Consider the following 22,212-nt stretch of genomic DNA (forward strand, 5'->3'; position numbering starts at 1 on the left):
TAGCGCTGATCGTATTTTGCAGGTAAAGATATTGGTCCTCTTTAAATAAAATAAACGTCAACAAATAATTGTTCATTATAAGTGTGCAGTCATTTACGTCCTTATTTGGTTGCTCAGTGGTGTTCAGGATACAGACTCTGAAAACATGAGCGTGTAGGCCAACCCGGATGCGGTTGGTGAACTCAAATTTCATTTACGAAAACATCCTAAATATAGACGCCAAATTACGTGTTTGATTGACACCTTCCTCCGTCTGAAATGCCGCGTATGACTCCAAAGAACCATCTTCATTTCACTTCGTCTCCGAGACAACACGTCTGTTTGTTGTATTTCCGGACATGATGCAGATGGAATCACAGTTGGCCTTTCAGGATGAGACTTCAGCCATTGGCTGTGAGCTTTATGCAGCGCTGTGCCCGGAGGGCCGGCTCCAAGCGCCCCGGGGTCCCAGCGATCATCCTGATGCCCACATGCTTCCTGCTTCCCCCTGTCAACTCAGCTGCCACTCCAGCCGAGCCTAATGCTAACGGACTGAAGGTGCAGCACTATGCGCTCCCCGGCTCCGTGCCGGACGCGCGGCTGGTGTGATGTTAACAGCAGATGTCAGTTTGCGCTTCTCCTGGTTCAACATGTGCCACGCTGGTGGCGGTGCATCTGAGTGACCTTCTGTTTTGATGACTCATACAATATTTGTGTATCGTACAATAACATCTTTATTCACAGATCATTTTGAAATACGTACGTAGGCCATTATTATTGTTTATTCGTTTATTTATAGATTGGAATTTAGATGTATACACATTACATTAGGTCATAGAATCTTAGATGATTTGGAGCCTATTCTTCTCTTTAATCTTACAATAATTATAATGTCCCAAATACAGTTGGGGGAAAATGCTTTTTATTTGACGCAGAATCATTATTTAAAAGGGATTTATAAAGAGTTATAGTAGGTAAATTACCTTTCTTAACTTTGAAAACAATTCTAAAGAAAAACAATGCAACACACATACGTTATTCCACAACAATCTCATTCGATTGCCAAACCAGCAAACCAATGTGCTTTATATCTAATTTATGTTTATGTTCAAGTAATTTGATTGAGGACAGGGTTGGTTTTGGTCTGGATCGTTATTGTTTGGGTCGGTATGGTTTTGGTCGCTATGGTCATGGTCGTTATGGAGTTAGGGTTAGTTGTAGGTTATTACGCGCAGGGCAGTGTTGCTTGGATTACGCGCAGATGTGGAATGCAGATGTGTGGTCCGTCACGTTCTGCAGCCCTTTCGTTCCCAGGACTGATGGCCTATTCACAGCCACCTGGTCGCTGTCTGTTCATAAAGACACCGTTGCGGGGTTGGACGCAATCAATGCCCCTTCAGCCTCATTTCCTGAGTTCTGCTTTCCAGCTCGTGTCAACAGAAACCGAGAAACGTACCTGTTGTTCCCTAAATCAAAGAGCATGACGTCCCTCCCTGTCCAACACGCGCTATGGTGACGTTAGTGGTTTAATTGGGGCTTACTTCTTATTGCTCCTCTACCTGATACTTTACTTTAAAGGAATACATTTAGGAGAAGAGAAAAACAGGATCAATACTATACCTTGTTGCTTATAAATATACAAATAATGGCAAATATGCAGGGTGCATTAATCGTGTTCTCTCTCTCTCTCTCTCTCTCTCTCTCTCTCTCTCTCTCTCTCTCTCTCTCTCTCTCTCTCTCTCTCTCTCTCTCTCTCTCTCTCTCTCTCTCTCTCTCTCTCTCTTAATAAATTAGGACCTTATCATAACAAAGAATTTAAGAATAACTGCAGTTCTGAAGCATTCATAAAATGAATTATAATGCAGTTATAAACCATTGTACCTAAATTAATACTCATTATTAATAAGGAACAGCTTGCTGTTCTACCTACCTGCCTTCATCAAATGCAGCATTATTTTTGTGTTTATGTAGCATTATTAACACATTGTAAATAGTTTCGCAATTATTAACTTACACTTTATAAATGACCCATTCACTTATTTCATAATATTTATTATTATCACAAATACGTGATAATAGATTATTACTAATGAGTATTTATGCATGAGCAATGATTTATAAATAAGGAATAACTGCTGCTTTTTGAAGGCCTCCATGTGGCGCTGATTCTAAAGTGCTAATCAGAGGCCTGTTCAAATTACAGATCTTAATATGTTGTGAACACTGCGTGCCTGTCAGCCTGTCATATGATGTTGTTTTCTGTGGAGCTTGTTAAAGAGCCACAACCTTATTCAGGAAGGCCATAGGTGGTGGGCCTCTCCCCCCTCCCACTGCTCTTTGTAAGCCTGATGTCTGCACAATCAGCGGCCCCACATGATGGTGGACTGGAATCCTGTCCATGACGTGTTTGCTTTCATTATATCATAGGCTACAGCTTCCTATGCAAATCCCAAAAGATCCTCAATATTCAGGTGCTTTTCAGTACTTTATTAAGCCTAAAGGAAATTGTTTGTCCACAATTGCTCCGCTCAAGATGTAAGCATAATACAACTAGAGCATAGAAAATAAGATGATTGGATACAAATAGGAAACAGAGATATATATAATTTAGACACACACACACACACACACACACACACACACACACACACACACACACACACACACACACACACACACACACACACACACACACACACACACACACACAGTTATGGTTAAACGATGCTGAACCCAAGAGCAGACGGAGACGAAGTTGAGTTGAAGAAAAAGGGTTTATTGAACGAGGCGAGGAGGCAGGTATTGGATGAGGTTGCCAGGGAAGGAGCGAAGCAGGCGAACTGGAGCGAGGGATCCGGATAACACAGTAGTGCGTAGTACGATCTGGCACCGACAGCAGGGAATCCAAGGGTTTATGAAGGGGAGTTGATTGGAGATGAAGACCAGGTGAGCATGATTGCAGAATAGGTCCAGGTGTGAAGTGAGACAGACAGGAGGAGTGGCAGACCCAGGAGGTGGAAAAACACAGCAAACTGCTGTGAACACAACACACACACACACACACACACACACACACACACACACACACACACACACACACACACACACACACACACACACACACACACACACACACACACACACACACACACACACACACACTACCACAAACACTGACACAGACACACACAAAACACAAATGCACATATAGTAAACATGCACATACAAATATATTTAAAGGTGACATATTATACCACCGGGTTTGAGTGTGATTGATTAGCCCTTGCAAGCCGTTTTGAAAACCTGCCCCTCTGACACATCTAGGTGGACACGCCGACACGAGTGGTCGTGTCCACCTAGATGTGTGCTGGCTAGATCAGCCTACCAGCCTACCCAGTGGACTGAAGCAAACGTTGCTCATCTATCCAGCACACATTTAGGTGGAAATGCCTACTAGTGATGTCAGAAGATGCAGATTTTCAAAACGGCTTGTAACGGCTATTCACAATCATAATAATGGGGGACATAATATGTCCCCTTTACATAAAAAGTGATCCAAGGGCTGGATATTTGCACATTAAAACCAAAACAAATATGTAATATGACGAGTCCAATTAAACTTTTATCAATCCAAATATCAAAGTCAGTGTCTCCCAGCTGGAGGGATGAGGATTTGTGGAGTTTTATTATGACAACAGGAACAAACTGGTAGTGGGTGGAAGCCCTCAGTGTTAAAGAAGCCAGGGCCAATGTGAACAACGGTCTGCTTTCTTTTTGGTGTGAAAGGCCTACTTGTGAAGTGATTGCGCTCCGGTATACCAGCCCTCTGTTACGGGGGCCAGGGGCTCCAGTTCCACCCAGCAGTACAGAAACCCTGTCATCTTAATCAGGTCCATTTATGTTTTACAGTATGTATTTAGCTGCGGTATCAGTAAACATCCAATGATGTTTCCACTATTGCTCTACTGTAAATTTAATTATTTTACACATACACACACGCCCGCCCTCATGTGTACCCGGAATAATTTACCAAGAATGTGTGGCTAGGTAGATGAGAGAAGCAAAATGAATGCGCGAGGTGCACAAGCAAAATTATTCATGCGCCATTAAAATAGCATCTGAACAACGTGCAACTGACATTAAGCCAGGTATTTCCTGGTTTGTGGCGCAAGTGATTTCTGAAACTGCAAAAAAGCACCGGGGAACATTTGCGCCAGAACACGCCTCCTCCTTTCGCCGAACCGCCCCTTTGGTCGCAAGATCATTCCCTAATTTACCGACGCGTGTCGCAGGAGGGAAAAGAACGCTCTGCGTTTCAAACTAGCAACGACACATGCGCCAGTGAGAAAGTCAATTGCGCCGGATGCAAGATAGGGCCCTAAATTAGAAATGTGCAGAGGAAATCCACCCAAATGCTCATGCTCCCACAATCACACCTATCTTGCCCTCTGGTGTCGTGAAGTCATGCTGGAGGGGGGCAGCACACTCAAGATAAAACATGTCCAATGCCTTCTTCCACCAGCCTTGCAGAAGACTTGGGGATGTGCGTACATTACATATTGAACTGAAATTAACTTAATCTATTCCTAGTTTGAAAGGAGAGTAAAAGGATTGCTATTTGCATTATCACGTATATTATAGTATATTTGTTATTATTATTAATTCATTTTAACGTAATTTAACAAGCTATGCTTTTAATTATTCAGTTTCTACATTAAATAGCCCTAATATCTAGCAACTAAGTTATTAAGAGATTATTGTGAAAGTTGTTGTTAAGAATTTGCTAATTAGCTGGTCTGAGGCTCTGAAAGCACATACCCGGGGAATTAGTGTATTCAAACAACAAGCCAAGTCCCAGGGCTGAACTTTCTCCTGTCTCTTGGCCTCTTTAAATCTCATAACTGTCTTCCAGGCTCTTTTTCTAAATAGTTATTTTCACTTTCAAATGAACATGTTTGATTTGATGTTTGATGTTATTGTAATGTATTACTTAATAATTCAAACATATTTATAAACTGCCTTACTAAACAAGAGTTAGAAGGCGCTGTAAAAAAGATAAAAAAGAAAAGAGAAACTTAAAAACCTAAAAACTGAAAAAGTGCTTACGGAGTAAGTGTATTTTTAATTGCTTCTTAAAACTATCCACTGACTCTGTGTTTTTAATAACTAAGGGAATACGGTTCAGGAGGGTGGGTGCTACAAAAAAAACAACGTATTTTAGACAAGGTTGGTAAAACGGTGAGAGTGATCCGACTCTGGTCAGGGGACAAAATAACTCAGATGAATGGAGCAGGGTCAGCCAGTGTAGTGCTTTAAATGGTATTAATGGAATTTGGAACTAAATTCAGTACTCAATGGGGCACCACTGTACAGAAGCCATCCCTGGTGTGATGTGTGACCTACAACCTGTCCTGGTTCACAGTGTAGTAGCAGCTTTTTGGACCAACTGGAGCAGAGACACAGAAGAGTGACTCAGTCAGAGAACATTTGAGTTTCAGTAGTCAAGATGGGAGGCAATAAAAACCTCAATATTTTTCCAGATCTTTTAAAGAAAATACAGACCTGAATTTGGAAATGTTTTCTTCAAGAAAGAAGTAGGCTTGGACTGCTTTCTTGACAAGCAATTCAAAGGACGTGTGTCAAAAAATACTTAACCAAGTCTCAGTTTCTGAGACTTGGTTAACCTTTGCTGCTGACGGACCAATTCACCACTTTATCAGAAAAGCTCTCAGGACCCATGATAAGGACTTCAGGGTTTAGCTGGAGGAAATGACATGACATCCAGTCTTAGTTGTTAGGCAGTCTTGCAAGGTAGAGAGCTTACTTAGGTCAGTCAGATTGAAATAGAAGTACAGTTACATTATGTCCATAATGCAACAGTGATGAGAAATGCATTTAAAACGATCGTTGGAACCTATGAGGTTCTTCGTGTATTTCTTTCACAGGGAGGTATTTTATTGAATCTCCCTTCAAAGGTACTAGTCATTTTCAAATGGTGATAGCTACTGGATGACCGATCTCAGGGTAGGTATAGAATCTGACTTGGTTTGCTTAAAGCCATCTAGGAGTAAAAAGGTGTTTGCAAGATGTAGCTTATTTGGGTTAGGCAGAACAGTGAAAAGCATTGGGCTGTAATGGTGGGCTGTAATGGTCAATCTATCTCCCATTGACTGGTTGAAGGTGTTCATTTTGGACCCAGTTTCATTTAACGTTACCGGAAAGTTTTCTCTAAGACTTTCCAAAAAAGGTAAGGTTTGCCTTTGTTCGAAATGTGGGCTCGTCCGGGATTTGACCCTGGGACTTCTCACACCCATAGTAAGAATCATACCCCACTTTTTTTCCTGCGCACCCCCTTCTACGTCCCAACCGGGTTTGCGCAACCCGAATCCCCACTTTAAAAATAAGGAAAAAAACCTGCAACAAAGCTTTGTTTTATCGCCATCTTTTAATCATGCACAAATAACCAGAACACGCATGACAATAACAACATCAACAAAGTATCACTATAATGCAACAAAGCTACGCACAAGCTTCCACTTTTAAGAGGATGAGTGACAGACACAGGCTCAGTAACAGAAAGCAGCCGCGTAAAAGATAAATTGCAGCAATAGGCCAATTAGAAACGTAAAGAAGACAGCTGCTGTCTTCTTTACGTTTCTATCAAAAACTAATAAATTATAGTTTTTTGATTTAAAATAAAAGGGATCACAAAGGACATGTTTACTATTCAAGTTTTTTTATTGTAACGAAAAATCCCACTTAAAAAAACAGCACTGTAATTGTGTAATAATTAGTGCTGTCAAGCGATTAAAATATTTAATCGTGATTAATCGCATTAATGTCATAGTTAACTCGCGATTAATCGCGCACACACACACACACACGGTGTGTGTGTGTGTGTGCAGAGTGGTAATCGGGAGACTCTGGAGAATTCCCGGTGGGTCGTTAACGTTTCGGGGCTGTCGGGCTGATTACTGCGGGATAACAATATTGCATTTATAAAAGTTCCTTGCAGCGCTGTCCGGCAGCCTTTTTCTAACGTGACTAGTTGTTGCCAGACAGCAGGGGAAATAACTACAACGTTTGCCAAACCAAAAGATCGTTAATCGCACGATAAAAAAATTAACGCCGTTAATAACCCGCTAAACTGACAGCACTAGTAATAATACACCAGACCGCCATTACATTTTTCATCTCGAGGACCCCCTGGTGGCAGCTCGCGTATCCCTGGGGGTGCGAGCATACCACACTTTGGGAATCCCTGCCCTAGACCAACGAGCCAGATGTGAAAAAGGATTTCAAACAGATTTTGTTTGGCTTATCTCAGAACTGTCAGTTAATGGTTCATGTAAGGATCGACATGCTTGTTGGAATTGTTTGAACCTTTGTGGTTCTAGGTGTTTTTCTCTCATATAGATGTCTCTGACTTAGTCTCCCTTCAAACCTTTGAACCTCGGGGAACACCACATTTCTAGGCATATGAGGAGACGAGTTATCAGTAGCTTAGAAACACTCAGATAAATAGGTGGCAAACCAGTCTAGGGCAGTCCCAGTTAAGCCCAACCATTGACGAAGCCTAAGGAGAAGCTAAACCAGCTTAAGCAGTCTTACCATCTAGAGACCAGCTGAAGCTCGACAGCCAGAGACCAGCTGAGATAGTCTAACCATAAAGAGACAAGCTGAAGTCTCCCCATGCAGAGACCAGTGACTAGAAAGCAGCTGAGGCATCTGAAGCCACCAACGCCACACGGAAGTCGCTGCTTTCAGTAATAAACAGCACAGCTTTATGGTTCTGCTCATAGGAGAATAATATGTTAGGGCTCACCTTTCATTCCTGTTTAATTCTGTCATGTTTAGAAATCTCATTGTGTTCTGCTGTGATCCTTGTGATGTCATTTTATTATTATCATCAATGGCAATTACATCTTAAATGTAGAGGTTTGCTCATCTCTCATCACCCATTGCAACATCTAAGAGAAACGTTTGGTGGAAAAGAAATGCAGGCAGACATAAAGTAACAGAAATTATGGATTCATATAAAATAAAAAGTGCATACATATGCAGAATATAGAAAATATATATCGATAGAAACCCGCAGACAAATCATTGTAAAGACGTTACAAATACATCTACAGGTATCTCTGGGAACATCGCTGGTGGGGAAGACCTACATGGGTGTCTTGAAAGGCGCCTCTAAATTAAATGTATAATTATTATTATTATTATTATTACATTTGTAGGAGAACAAAGCTCACCCATGAGCCAAATGGCACACCCATGAGCCAGGCCTTGCTCGAAAAAGAGGTAATTTGACCTCAAGCAATTTTAACTGGTAAAACAAAGGATAAGAAAAAAAATGTCTTCTCTGGCGCCCAGGCCTTTTGAGCATGCTCTAATTAACAGAGATCCTTGTTCACGCGTACAAAGAAATGGGTATCACCAGGGGGATTCATGGTGGTGCAGTTCCTTTATGCTCAGCTCTCTGACCAGGTGGCTCCCATCCAGCCTATACATCAATAACTGTGGAATCTGGTTAAAAGTACACACACACCCACACACACACACACACACACACACACACACACACACACACACACACACACACACACACACACACACACACACACACACACACACACACACACACACACACACACACACACACACACACATACAAACATACACAGACACACACAAAAACAACAACGTATTTTGGCTTTAATCAAAAGTAAATTAGCATTTTTACATCTATAGCCTACACAATTTCCTCATGACTCCCTCTGCTCTTGTGCTCTCTATTCGTGTTCTAAATTGTGATGTATTTTTATTATTACAGCAGATTGTAAATGCTTTTGACCCGCTATTGAGAATTATTTAATTCTATATTGCGCAAAAGCACAAATATATTCAAAGCCAATTACTGCATATGGTGAGTCAGTCATATAGTGAGTCCATCTTCCTTTGAGAGAAGAGGTAGTGCCCTTCACTGGGTTTGTTAAAACATGTGTCATCCTCACATGTTTAATTGTCATGCAAGTCAACATGGCGAATATATTTGTACAAACTATATCACACATTTATTTGTAGGGTAAATATGGCTTATAGAGAAGTGCATAGTCCAATGGTGGTCTGTGACTTAAGATTTACATCAGATTTGCCCTATTTGGGAGAAGATATCATAATAATAATAATATACCAAAACAATTTAGCTGAGCAGGTGACAATTCATCTGCCCTCATCCCTTGCGTGAATATTAACTGATTCAATCGCCTATTATATCTTTCAATTTACACCATTAGACAAAAAGAAAAGTACCCCTCTGCTCGATGACGTGAGAGGTGGTCCTCCCTTTCCATTTGCTGCCTCAGATAAGATGTATTTGGTATTACCGCTCCCCCCCTCCCCCGACCCTCCCCCCTGCCCCAACCCCCTTCCCTACCCAGTGGATAAATAGAAAAGCGCGCAGCTTATCGGCAGGTCGCTCAGTTAAAACAATTGATCAGCATCACGCCAAATAAATAACCTGCAGCCTCCAACATGTATTCAAACAAAATTGAAGGACCACGAAGAGGGAGGTCATTTGATTCGATGAATATCGCCTTTGAAGAGAAACTGCTTAACAATGAGGTAAGAGTTACATTTTTCCTTAAACTGAAACAAATCGGCCATGAAGAAAAGTCCTGAATGCGAAAGCTGCTAACATTGTGATTTGGCCACGCAGTATAATGGCTTATTTTTTTTTATTAATTGCAACTTCCATACAGAGAAGTTTTAATTGGATAGGCAATGCCCACTAAAATTATACAATTTTAATGACAAATTATGTTGTTATCGTCATAATAAATAAGCCTTGGATTTGGATTTGGATTTGTTGTTTGGAGTAGGCTAATGTAGGCAGTTGTATGCGAACTGCACAAACCCATTCAGAGAGTTCAATCAATGCATCATTCATAAAAATAAAAATAAATAAAGGTCGGGATTCATTTCTTAGTGATAATTTGCTTCAAACAGTGAACATTAATCTTTGCCTTTCAAGATGACCCCTACTTCCTACAGAAAGATCCGTAGCGTGATGGATGTTTGTGTTACCTGCAGGTGGGGATAAGTAACTCCAGTGAGCGCGCTCTGGGCTTATTCATGAATGTGTTTCTTTGGCGCAGCAGAAGCTTTAATGTGAGCCACCAATCCAGATCCAGGGCAGAAGTGGTTGAGAATGCAAGCAAATTTCGTAGGCTACAATAATCGTCTACATAATTTCTGGCTTTTACATCGTTCAAGGAGTTATGCTTGCCAACAAAGGCATATTATTATACTCGTACATGATCAACGGTTAACTCGGAGTATTATCGTTGCCCAACATCCCCCGATCCTCGGGTGTTTGTCGAGTTAAATGCTCCCTAATCTGGAGTGTATAATAATACATCTTATTAAGGGATCTATGAATAAATTAGATTGCTCGTGCGCGCCTCCGTCAGACGCCAGGCGGAGCAGCCGTCTGTCTCCAGCAGACAGGTCGGCCTAAAAACAATCGATCTCTGCGCACTAATTACATGATCTCAGGAACCCTCCTCACCCGGGCCTCCACAGCTGGTCTTCTCCCTGCTTAATGGAAAAATGGGTCTTTGAGCTCATTAGAACAGGGAACGTGATGTGCGTTGAAGTCTAAATCTTTAAAATGTAAATGCTTGTGGAGTAGCGGCCTATGGTTTTAATTCGGCCTATGGGCACAGGGTCGCTGTCTGAGGTCCAGATGTGGTTATCAGCCCGCTGATCTTCAGCCTGCTAACCCCAATCCCACTCACTATCTGTTTGGTGATACATTATGAATGTGTATGTATGTGTGTGTGTGCGTGCGTGCGTGCGTGTGTTTGCGTGCGCGCGCGCGTTTTTGTACCAATGAGCCTTTTTGAACTTTTTTATTGAAGACAAATAATGCTTTCATCTATAATCTATATTATCTATATATTTTTGAATCAAGAATATACTAAAAACCTTTAATTATATATACATAATTCATGCATTTGACCAAACATTTTAAAATGTCCATGTTGTAGACGCATATTAAGTAGGGGTGTAACGGTACACAAAAGTCAAGGTTCGGTACGTGCCTCGGTTTTTAAGTCACGGTACGGTATGGTACGGTTCATAGTTAAGGGGAACATTTTTAAAAACTGCTTGTTTGTCAACAATGGAGAATGGTCAGCAGCAATGAAAACACCAATAAACTTGGTTATGGCATTTGCATTTCGGAATTCCCAGACAGGGGTTGTTGAAATAGTGTGTGAGCTGGGTTTGCAAAGCTCGTTTTTTTTTCCATTGCATAATTGATAGTAGCACCTGGATGGTGCTACTAAGTATTCGAATAATATTCGAAAATCGCTCAATCAAGAACCCCCACGCACGCACGCACCTCGGATACACGCACACACAATGACACAGGGAGAGGCTTTTACGATTTGTATGAAATCAATCTCTTTATTTCGACAACTGCGCCATCAACATTCAACATCAAAATTATTTCATCGTGGGTTTAGGCAGATAGACATGCGCCGAAAACGGATCGCTATTTATTTATTTATTTATTTTACTGAACACAGCCTGCATGACGGTGAACTAGAACTGTGTCTTTTTACAATTTATTTGTTACCAGCATTCGTAGTGTTGATCAGCCGAGAAATAGTCTGCCAAAGACGTTGACGTCGCTTAGCAACCGAGGACGCTATTCACCACCGGAAGTTGTGAAGGCCCATGCAAGTCAACGGAGCGTTGAACAGCATTGAGAAGACCTGTGTAATAAATAACGACAGTCACATTCATTATTCGATATTTTACGACTATTTGACTATTCGACGATCGTTGCCCGCTATGTACGCCACATTTACGTACTACACCTCTGTAAGCGCTCCGAAATGCCTGTACCGTGACTGTTCGGTACAAATACGTGTACCGTAACACCCCGAATATTAAGTGAGCAATGGCTAATGGTTTATTAAAGGTCCCATGGTATGCCACCAGGTGTGGTGTGATTAGCCACTACAAGTCGTTTTGGAAATCTGCCACTTATGACATCACAGGCGATGATCACACGTGTCCACCTAGATGTGTGACGGATAGATGAGCAACATTTGCTAGAGTCCACTGGGTAGGCTGGTAGACTGATCTATCCAGCACACATCTAGGTGGACACGCCCACCTGTGACGTCATAAGTGGCAGATTTCCAAAACGGCTTGTAACCATGGGACCTTTAAATTATATTGTCTCTGCAATTCCTTTAAAGATAATATTTTATCCATGGCACGGTATGATTGTTGAAGACTCTATTAAACATAAGGAAGCCATTTCTGTTCGATTTTGTACTTGTAAGCCAACATCGATTTTGCAGTCATGAAGTCATGAAGTCATGAAGTCATGAAATCATGAAATCATAAAGTCATGAAGTCATGAAGTCATGAAATGGGTGGAGCCCTTAATTCCTGTGGTGGGACAAAATCTCTATCCTTAAACAAACGGTGGAAGTGACATGGATTTTTGTAGCTTACACTCAATAAACAGTTCTTATCTAGTGCATCTTACTAATCTATTTAATGTATCATAATTGCGAGTGTCAAGACAAATGCAGATGCTTGTGGTTCTCAGATTAACAAGTCAACCTTCAACAAAATCGACGAGAAAACCGAGAAGAGCAACGCACCTGAGAAAGGGGGAGCAACAGTCATCTTCTCCCTGAAAAACGAAGTGGGAGGACTAGTCAAGGCACTGAAACTCTTCCAGGTACGGAGAAAATATTAGTTAGGTCATGAGGCATCATCATTGTAATTATATTTCTACACATACTATCAGTAATATTATTATTTATAATGTAGCATGCATATATTGTTTAGAGTACCATTGCATTATCGCAAGTGTCGTACATAAAATTACCCATAACTCCATAATGATTAGTTTTTATTATTGTCAATGTGTAACAAAATGCCAATATTTACTTTAGGAAAACCACGTCAATCTCGTACACATAGAATCCAGGAAGTCCAAGCGGCGCAACTCAGAGTTTGAAATATTTGTGGACTGTGACAGCAACCACGAACAACTGAACGAGATCATCCAACTCCTCCGCAAGCACGTGAACATAGTGGACATGGAGCCTCCCGATAACTCCTGTCTGCTGGAGGAAGGTGGGCGGCCTCAGGCACAACATCTCCATCCTCCCTCCGGTCACACACCAACCACTAACACCGCCGCCCCTCTCTCCGTGTGGCAGGAGACATAGACAGCGTCCCCTGGTTCCCAAAGAAGATCTCGGACCTGGACAATTGCGCCAACCGGGTCTTGATGTACGGCTCGGATCTGGACGCAGACCATCCGGTTTGTGCTGAGCCCGTCTTCTGCTTTCTATTAAGGACTAAATTCTTAGACGTCCTTCTTATTTTGCTTCTTTTGTTCCAAAATTAGGGTTTCAAGGACAACGTTTACCGCAACAGAAGAAAGTACTTTGCAGATCTGGCAATGAGCCATAAACAGTGAGTGGGAACGTAGAACACACAAACACACACACACACACACACACACACACACACACACACACACACACACACACAAACACACACACACACGCTCACACACACACACACAAGCACGCACGCATGCACACGCACGCGCACACACACAAACACACATAAGTGCCCCACAGTCCCCAGTGAACACAAATGGCCGCTCTCCCTCGTACCTTCCAGCACTGATCCCATCCCCCGCGTGGAGTTCACAGAGGAGGAGGTGCAGACCTGGGGGGTGGTGTACAGGGAGCTGAACAAGCTGTACCCCACCCATGCCTGCAGGGAGTACCTGAAGAACCTGCCCCTGCTGGCCAAACACTGTGACTGCAGGGAGGACAACATCCCCCAGCTGGAAGACGTCTCCCGATTCCTCAAAGGTGCAGCACACCTCCTGATTCACATCACACCAATGGGCCTCTCTTCATTCATCAATAATAATGATGAATGGAGCCACCCCAGCTTTACATAGGGAATGTTTATGTGTGTGTGTGGGTGTGTGTGTGTGTGTGTGTGTGTGTGTGTGTGTGTGTGTGTGTGTGTGTGTGTGTGTGTGTGTGTGTGTGTGTGTGTGTGTGTGTGTGCGTGTGTGTATGTGTGGGGTATAGTATCTCATCCCATATATATCATATTGCATTACCATCATGTTCTTCAAAGGTGTGTTTCTCTCTGGTGGATCGTTTCACGGCGGCTCCCATGTGAACCACATGGTTTGATGGTTCTCAGCCTCACCTGTCAATGCCAAATTCAGTATTGTAAAATGTGTGTGATGTGCTAAACGAGTCTGTTTTGGACTTGTTCTGGGATGACGACTGACCGTCTGGGTGTCCCTGTCCCCAGAGCGCACAGGGTTCACCATCAGGCCCGTGGCTGGCTACCTCTCCCCCAGGGACTTCCTTGCCGGCCTGGCCTACCGCGTGTTCCACTGCACGCAGTACGTGCGCCACAGCTCAGATCCCTTATACACGCCCGAGCCGTGAGTCCTTTATGAGTTTTTATGTACTGCTATGCTTTTCAATCGGTCGAATATATTTTTATAAACATTTATTTTAGTGCTGTCAAACGCTTAAAATATTTAATCGCGATTAATCGCATTAATGTCATAGTTAACTCACGATTAATCACACTTTTTCTTCTATTCTAAATATCCCTTGATTTAGTGCAGGGGTTCTCAAAGTTTGGACAGATGAGGGCCAATTTAGGAACCCAAAATTTGACTGAGGGCCGCCAAAAAGATTCAGGCGGGAAACGCCGTAAGCATCCCAGTGGTGAAGAAAAACATTGTGGCCGGACCTCCGGGAGTGAGGTCAAGTGAGGTCTAAATCACGAAACTGAGGTTCATCCTTTCAAAGTAATTTAAAGTCGGATTAAGACTAACAAATGTAACAGGATTTAATTGAAAGCTAGAGAGAGTCGACTTTTCTCTTCTATATTTATTTACTTTTGTGTAAATTAATATTGATAATATAATAATTAAAAAATATATATATATATTAAAATCATTTTTCTTTTTACTTTCATCTGTATGTCATTGCGGGCCGCCAGGAATGTTTCTGGGGGCCGCCATTGGCCCGCGGGCCGCACTTTGAGAACCAATGATTTAGTGCTACCAGCCTTTTAGTGAGATCAGAGAGTGTTGAGAAGGACAGTAAGAAGAGAGATCCACAGTGAATTCAACCCGGTCCACTTGACATCGGATAGGTGCATGGCCTACCGTAAAACTTCAATACCCCAGGCTTTTATCACTGAACTTTCGAACAAAACTCTTGCTCAGCAAAGATGGGAAATACTATAACATTCATTATTTAAACCAGTATGACTATTCCTACCGTACGTATACACATTACCAGGCTATCGAATAACGCCTAAACACACGCACGCACGCACGCACGCACGCACGCACGCACGCACGCACGCACGCACGCACGCACGCACGCACGCACGCACGCACGCACGCACGCACGCACGCACGCACGCACGCACGCACGCACACACACACACACACACACACACACACACACACACACACACACACACACACACACACACACACACACACACACACACACACACACACACGTGGTAATCAGGAGAGTCGGGAGAATTCCCGGTGGGCCGTTAACGTTTCGGGGCTGTCGGGCTGATTACTGCCGGATAACAATATTGCGTTAAGAAAAGTTCCTTGCATCGCCGTCCGGCAGCCTGAGCTGTGTACCTGCAAGCTCTTACTCACTCAACGTCGCAACCATGTCGATGGTTGCGGCCCAGGTGGGCCTTGAACTGCGATTGGTCAGAAAGACGTAACAGCTAATGACAACATTGAACTCTCGTGCAGGCTCGAAACAGAGTGACACACACACACACACACACACACACACACACACACACACACACACACACACACACACACACACACACACACATTGGCGTCAGTTTGGTTTGAAATGTGCTGGGGACAGAGACGCATTCGGAAGTGCATTTTTAGAAGTGCTGGGTACAATGAGGATGCACTCCTTTTTCTCTCTTTAGTGCCGGTAATGAAAGTTTCTGAAAGACGGCATAACCATGTAGCTAATTACTAAGGAATAAAATGTATACAAAATCTGTCTGGCACGTTTTATGAAGAAAACGTTTTCAAAAAGCATCGGACATATTACCCACTATGTTCTGCTCCATGTATCCAATGTTGACAACGTGACATGATATGGCTAGGCTAACAACATAAACAAGAGGAGCTAGGAAAGGAATTTAACTGCGTGTTTAAGTTCAGAAGGGCCAAGGTGTGGCTACACACAGCACTACAAAAATCGTCAAGATTGAAAAAGAAAAAAATATTTGTTGCACAGCTGAACGCTGTATCACATCAGGAGCTGGCTGTTCTCAATTCACAACACGCATTCCATCAAAACTAGCCTACATCAGGCATTCTGACCAAAACTCATGAACTCCCCCCCTCAATTATTCCAGAATTCAAGAATGACCAAAAGTCACTTTGTGTCAACAAGAGACTGACTCCTCCAACTATCAATTGCAAGTTAAAACAGCCGACCACTTGAGTGCAAAAAACACAAAAGACCTCGCCACAGCACCAGCAAATCTTAAACAATAAATATCGCGTCTTACCTTTTTTTATGTGGCAGTGGTCTGCAGATGCATCCCGTGGTGTAGCCTACCACAAATCTATTTAGTTCAACAGGTTATCGTTCTGATACTGTCCATGGTACTAGCAACCTGCTCTGGTGCTTCTTACCTATGTATTCAGGCTAAAATGACTTGTATTGCCTGATGCCTCTTCATCCCAGCCAAAGAGTATTGGTATTATTAGTAATGGCTACCTGCCAAATCGAAAAAATAACTTCACACAGTCTGTATTTTTCCAATGTATTTGTTATCATTCGTAGCGTTGATCAGCAGAGAAATAATTCGCCAAAGTCGTTGACGCCGCTTAGCAACCGAATACGAATGTAGTCTACAGCATTGAGAAGAGCCGTGTAATAATTAAGCAATAGATCACGCCAGGCTTTGGTATGTGCTCATTATACCACTGTTAAGGGGTGTTGTCCGGCCCCGACGCGCAGCAGAGGGCCGGCGACCCCCTTTGCTTTTATACAACGGTTACTGTTATGGTGAAACGAAAGTCATAGACACACTACATTTAAAAAGAAACCAAGAAAGTCAAAGTAGCCGTTTTATTAAAGACTACCAAAAAGTAGTCCCTCCTGGCTGCCTTCAAAATGCACGACGGTCGCTATACAACACACTTTAGCGTCCCTCCGAGAGAACGGTTGTAACGGTTTCCACTTCAAGGCGCGGAGTGATACTTTCACAAAATGATCGGGCGTCATAGCAGTTATGTATACGCTCATTATACAACAGTTAGGAACCAATCAGATCGCTGGATTTAGGCCCCCCGTTGTATAATTAAGCAATAGATCACGCCAGGCTGTGGTATGTGCTCATTATACCGCTGTTAAGGGGCGTTGTCCGGCCCCGACGCGCAGCGGAGGGCCGCCCTGGCTGCTATGACTACAGCCAGAGCTATAGCGTAAAACAGCCAATCACAACTCTCTGATGTACAGCCAATCGCAATGTACTCCCATTCAAGCGTACAGCCAATGATATTGTGGGACGTAATCAGCAGACGATGGAACCCGAGCCGATCTGGAAGCAGAGCCGATCTGGTACCTACACCGGTATGGTGTTGTAGTTTTTCTAACGTGACTAGTTGTTGCTAGACAGGTGAAGTGACAGGTGAAAAAACTACAACGTTTGCCAAGCCAAAAGAGCGTTACTTGGCGTTCTGTAACGGCGTTAAAAAAAATGAACTCTGTTAAAATTGGTTTGCGTTAACGCCGTTAATAACGCGTTAAACTGACAGCACTAATTTATTTATTCATCCTTTTAGTCTTTTTGTTTTGTATGTTTCAAATTTGTATTTGTAATATGTTTGGCATGGACACCTGAACCTTGATACATTTTCATTCACTGAATTAAGATTCTTCCAACATAACTGACTGTTCAAACCAATGTGGGGTCCGCTGACCGGATGACTGTGGTCCTCCAGGGACACGTGCCACGAGTTGCTGGGCCACGTCCCCCTGCTGGCCGAGCCTAGCTTCGCCCAGTTCTCCCAGGAGATCGGCCTCGCCTCGCTGGGAGCCTCGGACGACTCCGTTCAGAAACTGTCCACAGTCAGTATTTCATAAAGCCTTTACTTTACTTTTTATTCTTTGGATCAGGCTCATCATATTCTTCTAATTTTGATTGTCCTGTTAACGTAATGTTTCTGTATGGCCAGTGTTATTTCTTCACGGTGGAGTTTGGCCTATGCAAGCAGGAGGGGAGGCTACGGGCTTACGGGGCAGGGCTGCTCTCCTCCATCAGCGAACTCAAGGTGAACCATTTTAAAGATCTTCAAAGCTTCACAGATTATAAGAAGTATTGACCTCTCCCTCAATCTTAAGAGAAGATCAAACAATAATGTATTAATGCTATTCTTCAGGTTAAAAGAGAATACTCCAGACCATGGATGTTTATGCATGTAAGTCTTGCACTTAGTGTACTTTGTGGTTGGATTGTGATTTATTTTATTCCCCCCACAGCACGCGCTGTCCGGTAACGCCAGCATAAAGCCCTTTGACCCCAGAGTGACCTGCAAACAGGAGTGCATGATCACAACATTCCAGGATGTATACTTTGTGTCAGACAGCTTCGAAGAGGCCAAGGTGAAGATGAGGTGAGAGTTCAATTTCTTGGTTTCCCTTCCCCATGATTTTTCTCCTCTCTATTTTCTAAAATATAATTCATAGTTTTGCAAAGGAAACATCAGCATTCAATGATGTAGCACTAACACTTACACACACTTTTATGAATGCTTTTTAATACTACTACTAATAAATCCCATCAAGATGACCAATATCAAACGGTTATAGCCCAGCATCAAACATAGATCAACCGATCAGAAACTCTGGTTCCAGAGAGTTTGCCAAGACCATGAGGCGTCCTTTCACCATCCGCTACAACCCATACACCCAGAGTGTGGACGTGCTGAAGGACACGCCGAGCATTAACAGCGTGGTGGAGGAGCTCCGGCACGAGCTGGACATCGTGGGCGACGCCCTCAACCGCCTCAACCGCCACCTGGGGATCTGAGCGGTCACCCGGGACGCTCCTCATCCAATGAGAATTGCTCGGGCGTCACCAGCGCGTCCTCCGCTAAAGCCCACCACTGTACAGACTGTCAGCTGCTCGTAGGTTCTATGTCTCAAACAACGTACGTGCTTCCATGGTACCTGAATGTCCACGGTAAAAACATATATTTACGGCTTATAACTACTTTAATTACTATGTTATCTGACCTCATTTACTTGGACTGGTTTTGGTGAGTGTTTTATATTCACGACGTCTGTGTAATTCATTGTTATTGATGATATTCCTCTCATGTACTAAATCTCTGTGATTGCACTCTATGTTGTGCGCTCTATGTTACCTTTTTTTATATCCATCCGGTGTAAGTATGTATATTTGTCTTTGTGAACTGGATTAATGAATGATAGATATTGCTTGAATATTGATGGATTAATGCTGATAAATTGGTATATTTTGTGGTGATGTTCACATCAGTGTACCTCCTTCTGAAGTAAACTGTAAATGTAGTACTTCTTATTGTACAAGTGTACCATTATTACATTATTTTTCTACTATGAGGATGTGTTGACCGCGTAGACTGTAAAGTTCATCACAAAATAAAGAAAGTGCAAAGTTTCAACGCTACCGCTGTCGCCGGTCTCGTTTCATTCGTGTCGAGAGCAGCGAATGTTACGCCCCTATAAGGGGGGTATAGAAAGAACAACGAGGATGCAGTGTTATTAGTTGAAGTCCAAAGTTGTAATGATGTACACAATATTCAGAACAGTGCATTTCTTATGCAATTTCAAATATTAGATATACCTGTACAGTATTCATAAAATGGTATTTTCACAATATGCAAAACTCAATACACATAGCAATTTTCCTTTAAACAACTTTCAAAATATCATGTAAATAAACAGCATATTAAAGTGTGCATTGTTTGAGTACTAAATACTACATTTTATAGCTTTTCACCATCACACATTTTTCCACTAACTCAAAAAAATAAACCTCTCAAAAGTATTTTTAAACTTTTACACATTTTTCAATAAAGCATTGTTTCAGCTAACACACTGACAATACTCTCGAACGACACTTAAACGGATTACAGTGCCAGCTTATTCTATAACACCTTGGCATATATTTTACACATTCAATTAACACAGCGCCAACAGTATTGTCATGAAATGGCGGACACTTTCTTACCACACGCCTGCCCGTGTGATGCTGCTAACAACAGACGCTACAACAGAGTGAGTTCTCCGTTTTCAACCGACTACTTTTTCAAACATTCCATGCACGGCTATAACCCTCTCGGCATGTCCCCTAGCATTAAAACATAAATACATAAACAATTACACAACCACCATTCTTACCTGTAAGGGGGGTATAGAAAGAACAACGAGGACGCAGTATTCGGCCTAATAATTGAAGTCGTAATGGCGGCAAGCACGCCATTACTTCCCCTATAGGCTGAACGAGGCAAAACAAAAGTAATCGAACACAGACCATGTAGAGTTTGAACTCAAAATGAGGTGAAATAAAGAAACACTGCAACAACTTTCCTAATTTAGCTACTCAGAATAATGTTGTAGAAAATAAACAATAGTGCATTTTTTAGATAAACATGGGAATAAACAAAAACATATTTTACCAGCATCCCATTATACCTGAAAAGGACGGAGCAATGGGTAGCAGATTATAATAGAGTGAAAAGTCAGTTTTTGCATTTTGAAGCATTTTTGACTTATTTACTGCATTAAGCATTTCTAAACAAACTGCAACACATATTTATAACCATTACACGAAGAACTGTAGTTCACAAAGCGGCCTCACACAAACCCTAACATTATCAAACTTCTTCACCATAAATTGGCGAAGAAGAAAAAAATAAGTTTTCTTTGCATGAAAAATTATCATTTCAATCCACAAACAACATGTGTAACGGGGCATATAAAGAATGGGATCAGAAAATTATAACTTTCTCTGCATTGAAACAATAGACGGGGGGATCTAGCATCCGGACAGACCTCAGTTATTCCAACTGCATTCGTTTTTTAAAACGATCGGTTGGTACAGTTGACCACAGAGCAAGGCATCTTGGCACCGGAATGAACAATAGGAATGAACTCAGTCGAGGTCAAGATGTCAGAGATAGCATGCTAATCCTGAAAGCTAGCCTTTGAGGCGAGGTGAGGGTCAGCGGCTAGCTGTCACTCTAGAGGCTGCGCCCCTAATTATTCATAATTTTTAACCTCCAATAAATTAAAAACTACACTGCTTGGCCCACAGTCCCTTGACAACTCTGGAGAGGTTTGGGGTCCTGCGCCGGCCACGGGCGAAGAAAGGTGGCAGGTTGTGGTCCCTAAGAGCCTACAGGGGGCAGTGCTCGGCCAGGCATGGAGCCGCAGGGTCGGGGCACTTTGGGGTTGCTAAGACACTCCGACGCCTACGCCAGGGTTTTTACTGGGGCCGGTCCCGGAGGGATGTCGAGGACTTTTGCCGGCGGCTTGACCCCTGCACTGCACGGAAGGGCCCCACCCGGCGCTCACAGGCTCCCCTTCAGCAGTTTCTGGTGGGCGCACCTATGGAGAGGGTGGCGGTAGATGTAGTGGGGCCGCTGCCCCGCTCGGACCGTGGCAACCGCTACGTTCTCACGGCCATCGACTACTTCTCCAAGTGGCCCGAAGCCTATGCCATCCCCGATCAAGAAGCTGAGACCGTGGCCGACACCCTGTTGGAAGGCATGTTCAGCCGTTTTGGGGTGCCAGAGACTTTGCATAGTGACCAGGGGAGAAACTTTGAGTCCCTGGTGTTCTCCGCTATGTGTGAGCGCCTGGGCATTCATAAGACCCGCACCACGCCCCAGAGGCCGCGCAGAGTGATGGACTGGTGGAGCGCTTCCACCGCACCATGGGCCAACAGCTGGCCATTCTCACCTCCCAGCACCAGAGAGACTGGGATAACCACCTTCCCCTGGTTCTCATGGCTTGCCGCACCGCCGTGCAGGAGTCTACGGCATGCACGCCATGCTGGGAAGGGAGCTACGTACCC

At 43.0% G+C, this 22,212-nt stretch overlaps 1 protein-coding gene across 1 annotated transcript; it reads left to right on the forward strand.

Moving 5' to 3' along the window:
• The first annotated feature begins 9,455 nt into the window (after positions 1 to 9,455).
• On the forward strand, positions 9,456 to 19,779 carry tph1a (tryptophan hydroxylase 1 (tryptophan 5-monooxygenase) a). The gene is made up of 11 exons (XM_030365076.1): positions 9,456 to 9,606; positions 12,617 to 12,751; positions 12,969 to 13,152; positions 13,239 to 13,342; positions 13,430 to 13,497; positions 13,711 to 13,907; positions 14,368 to 14,503; positions 18,092 to 18,218; positions 18,326 to 18,421; positions 18,630 to 18,763; positions 19,005 to 19,779. Exons 1-11 carry the CDS (start codon positions 9,517 to 9,519, stop codon positions 19,177 to 19,179), a joined length of 1,446 nt encoding a protein of 481 aa, XP_030220936.1. The 5' UTR covers positions 9,456 to 9,516; the 3' UTR covers positions 19,180 to 19,779.
• Positions 19,780 to 22,212: the final 2,433 nt, after the last annotated feature.

Source organism: Gadus morhua, chromosome 9 (genome assembly GCF_902167405.1).
Source record: "Gadus morhua chromosome 9, gadMor3.0, whole genome shotgun sequence".
Lineage (NCBI taxonomy): Eukaryota > Metazoa > Chordata > Actinopteri > Gadiformes > Gadidae > Gadus > Gadus morhua.

Coding starts and splice junctions, on each gene's coding strand:
- tph1a (XM_030365076.1), top strand. CDS start 9,517: ATGTATTCAAACAAAATTGAAGGACCACGAAGAGGGAGGTCATTTGAT. Junction 12,752..12,968: donor AGGCACTGAAACTCTTCCAG/GTACGGAGAAAA, acceptor TATTTACTTTAG/GAAAACCACGTCAATCTCGT. Junction 14,504..18,091: donor CCCTTATACACGCCCGAGCC/GTGAGTCCTTTA, acceptor GTGGTCCTCCAG/GGACACGTGCCACGAGTTGC.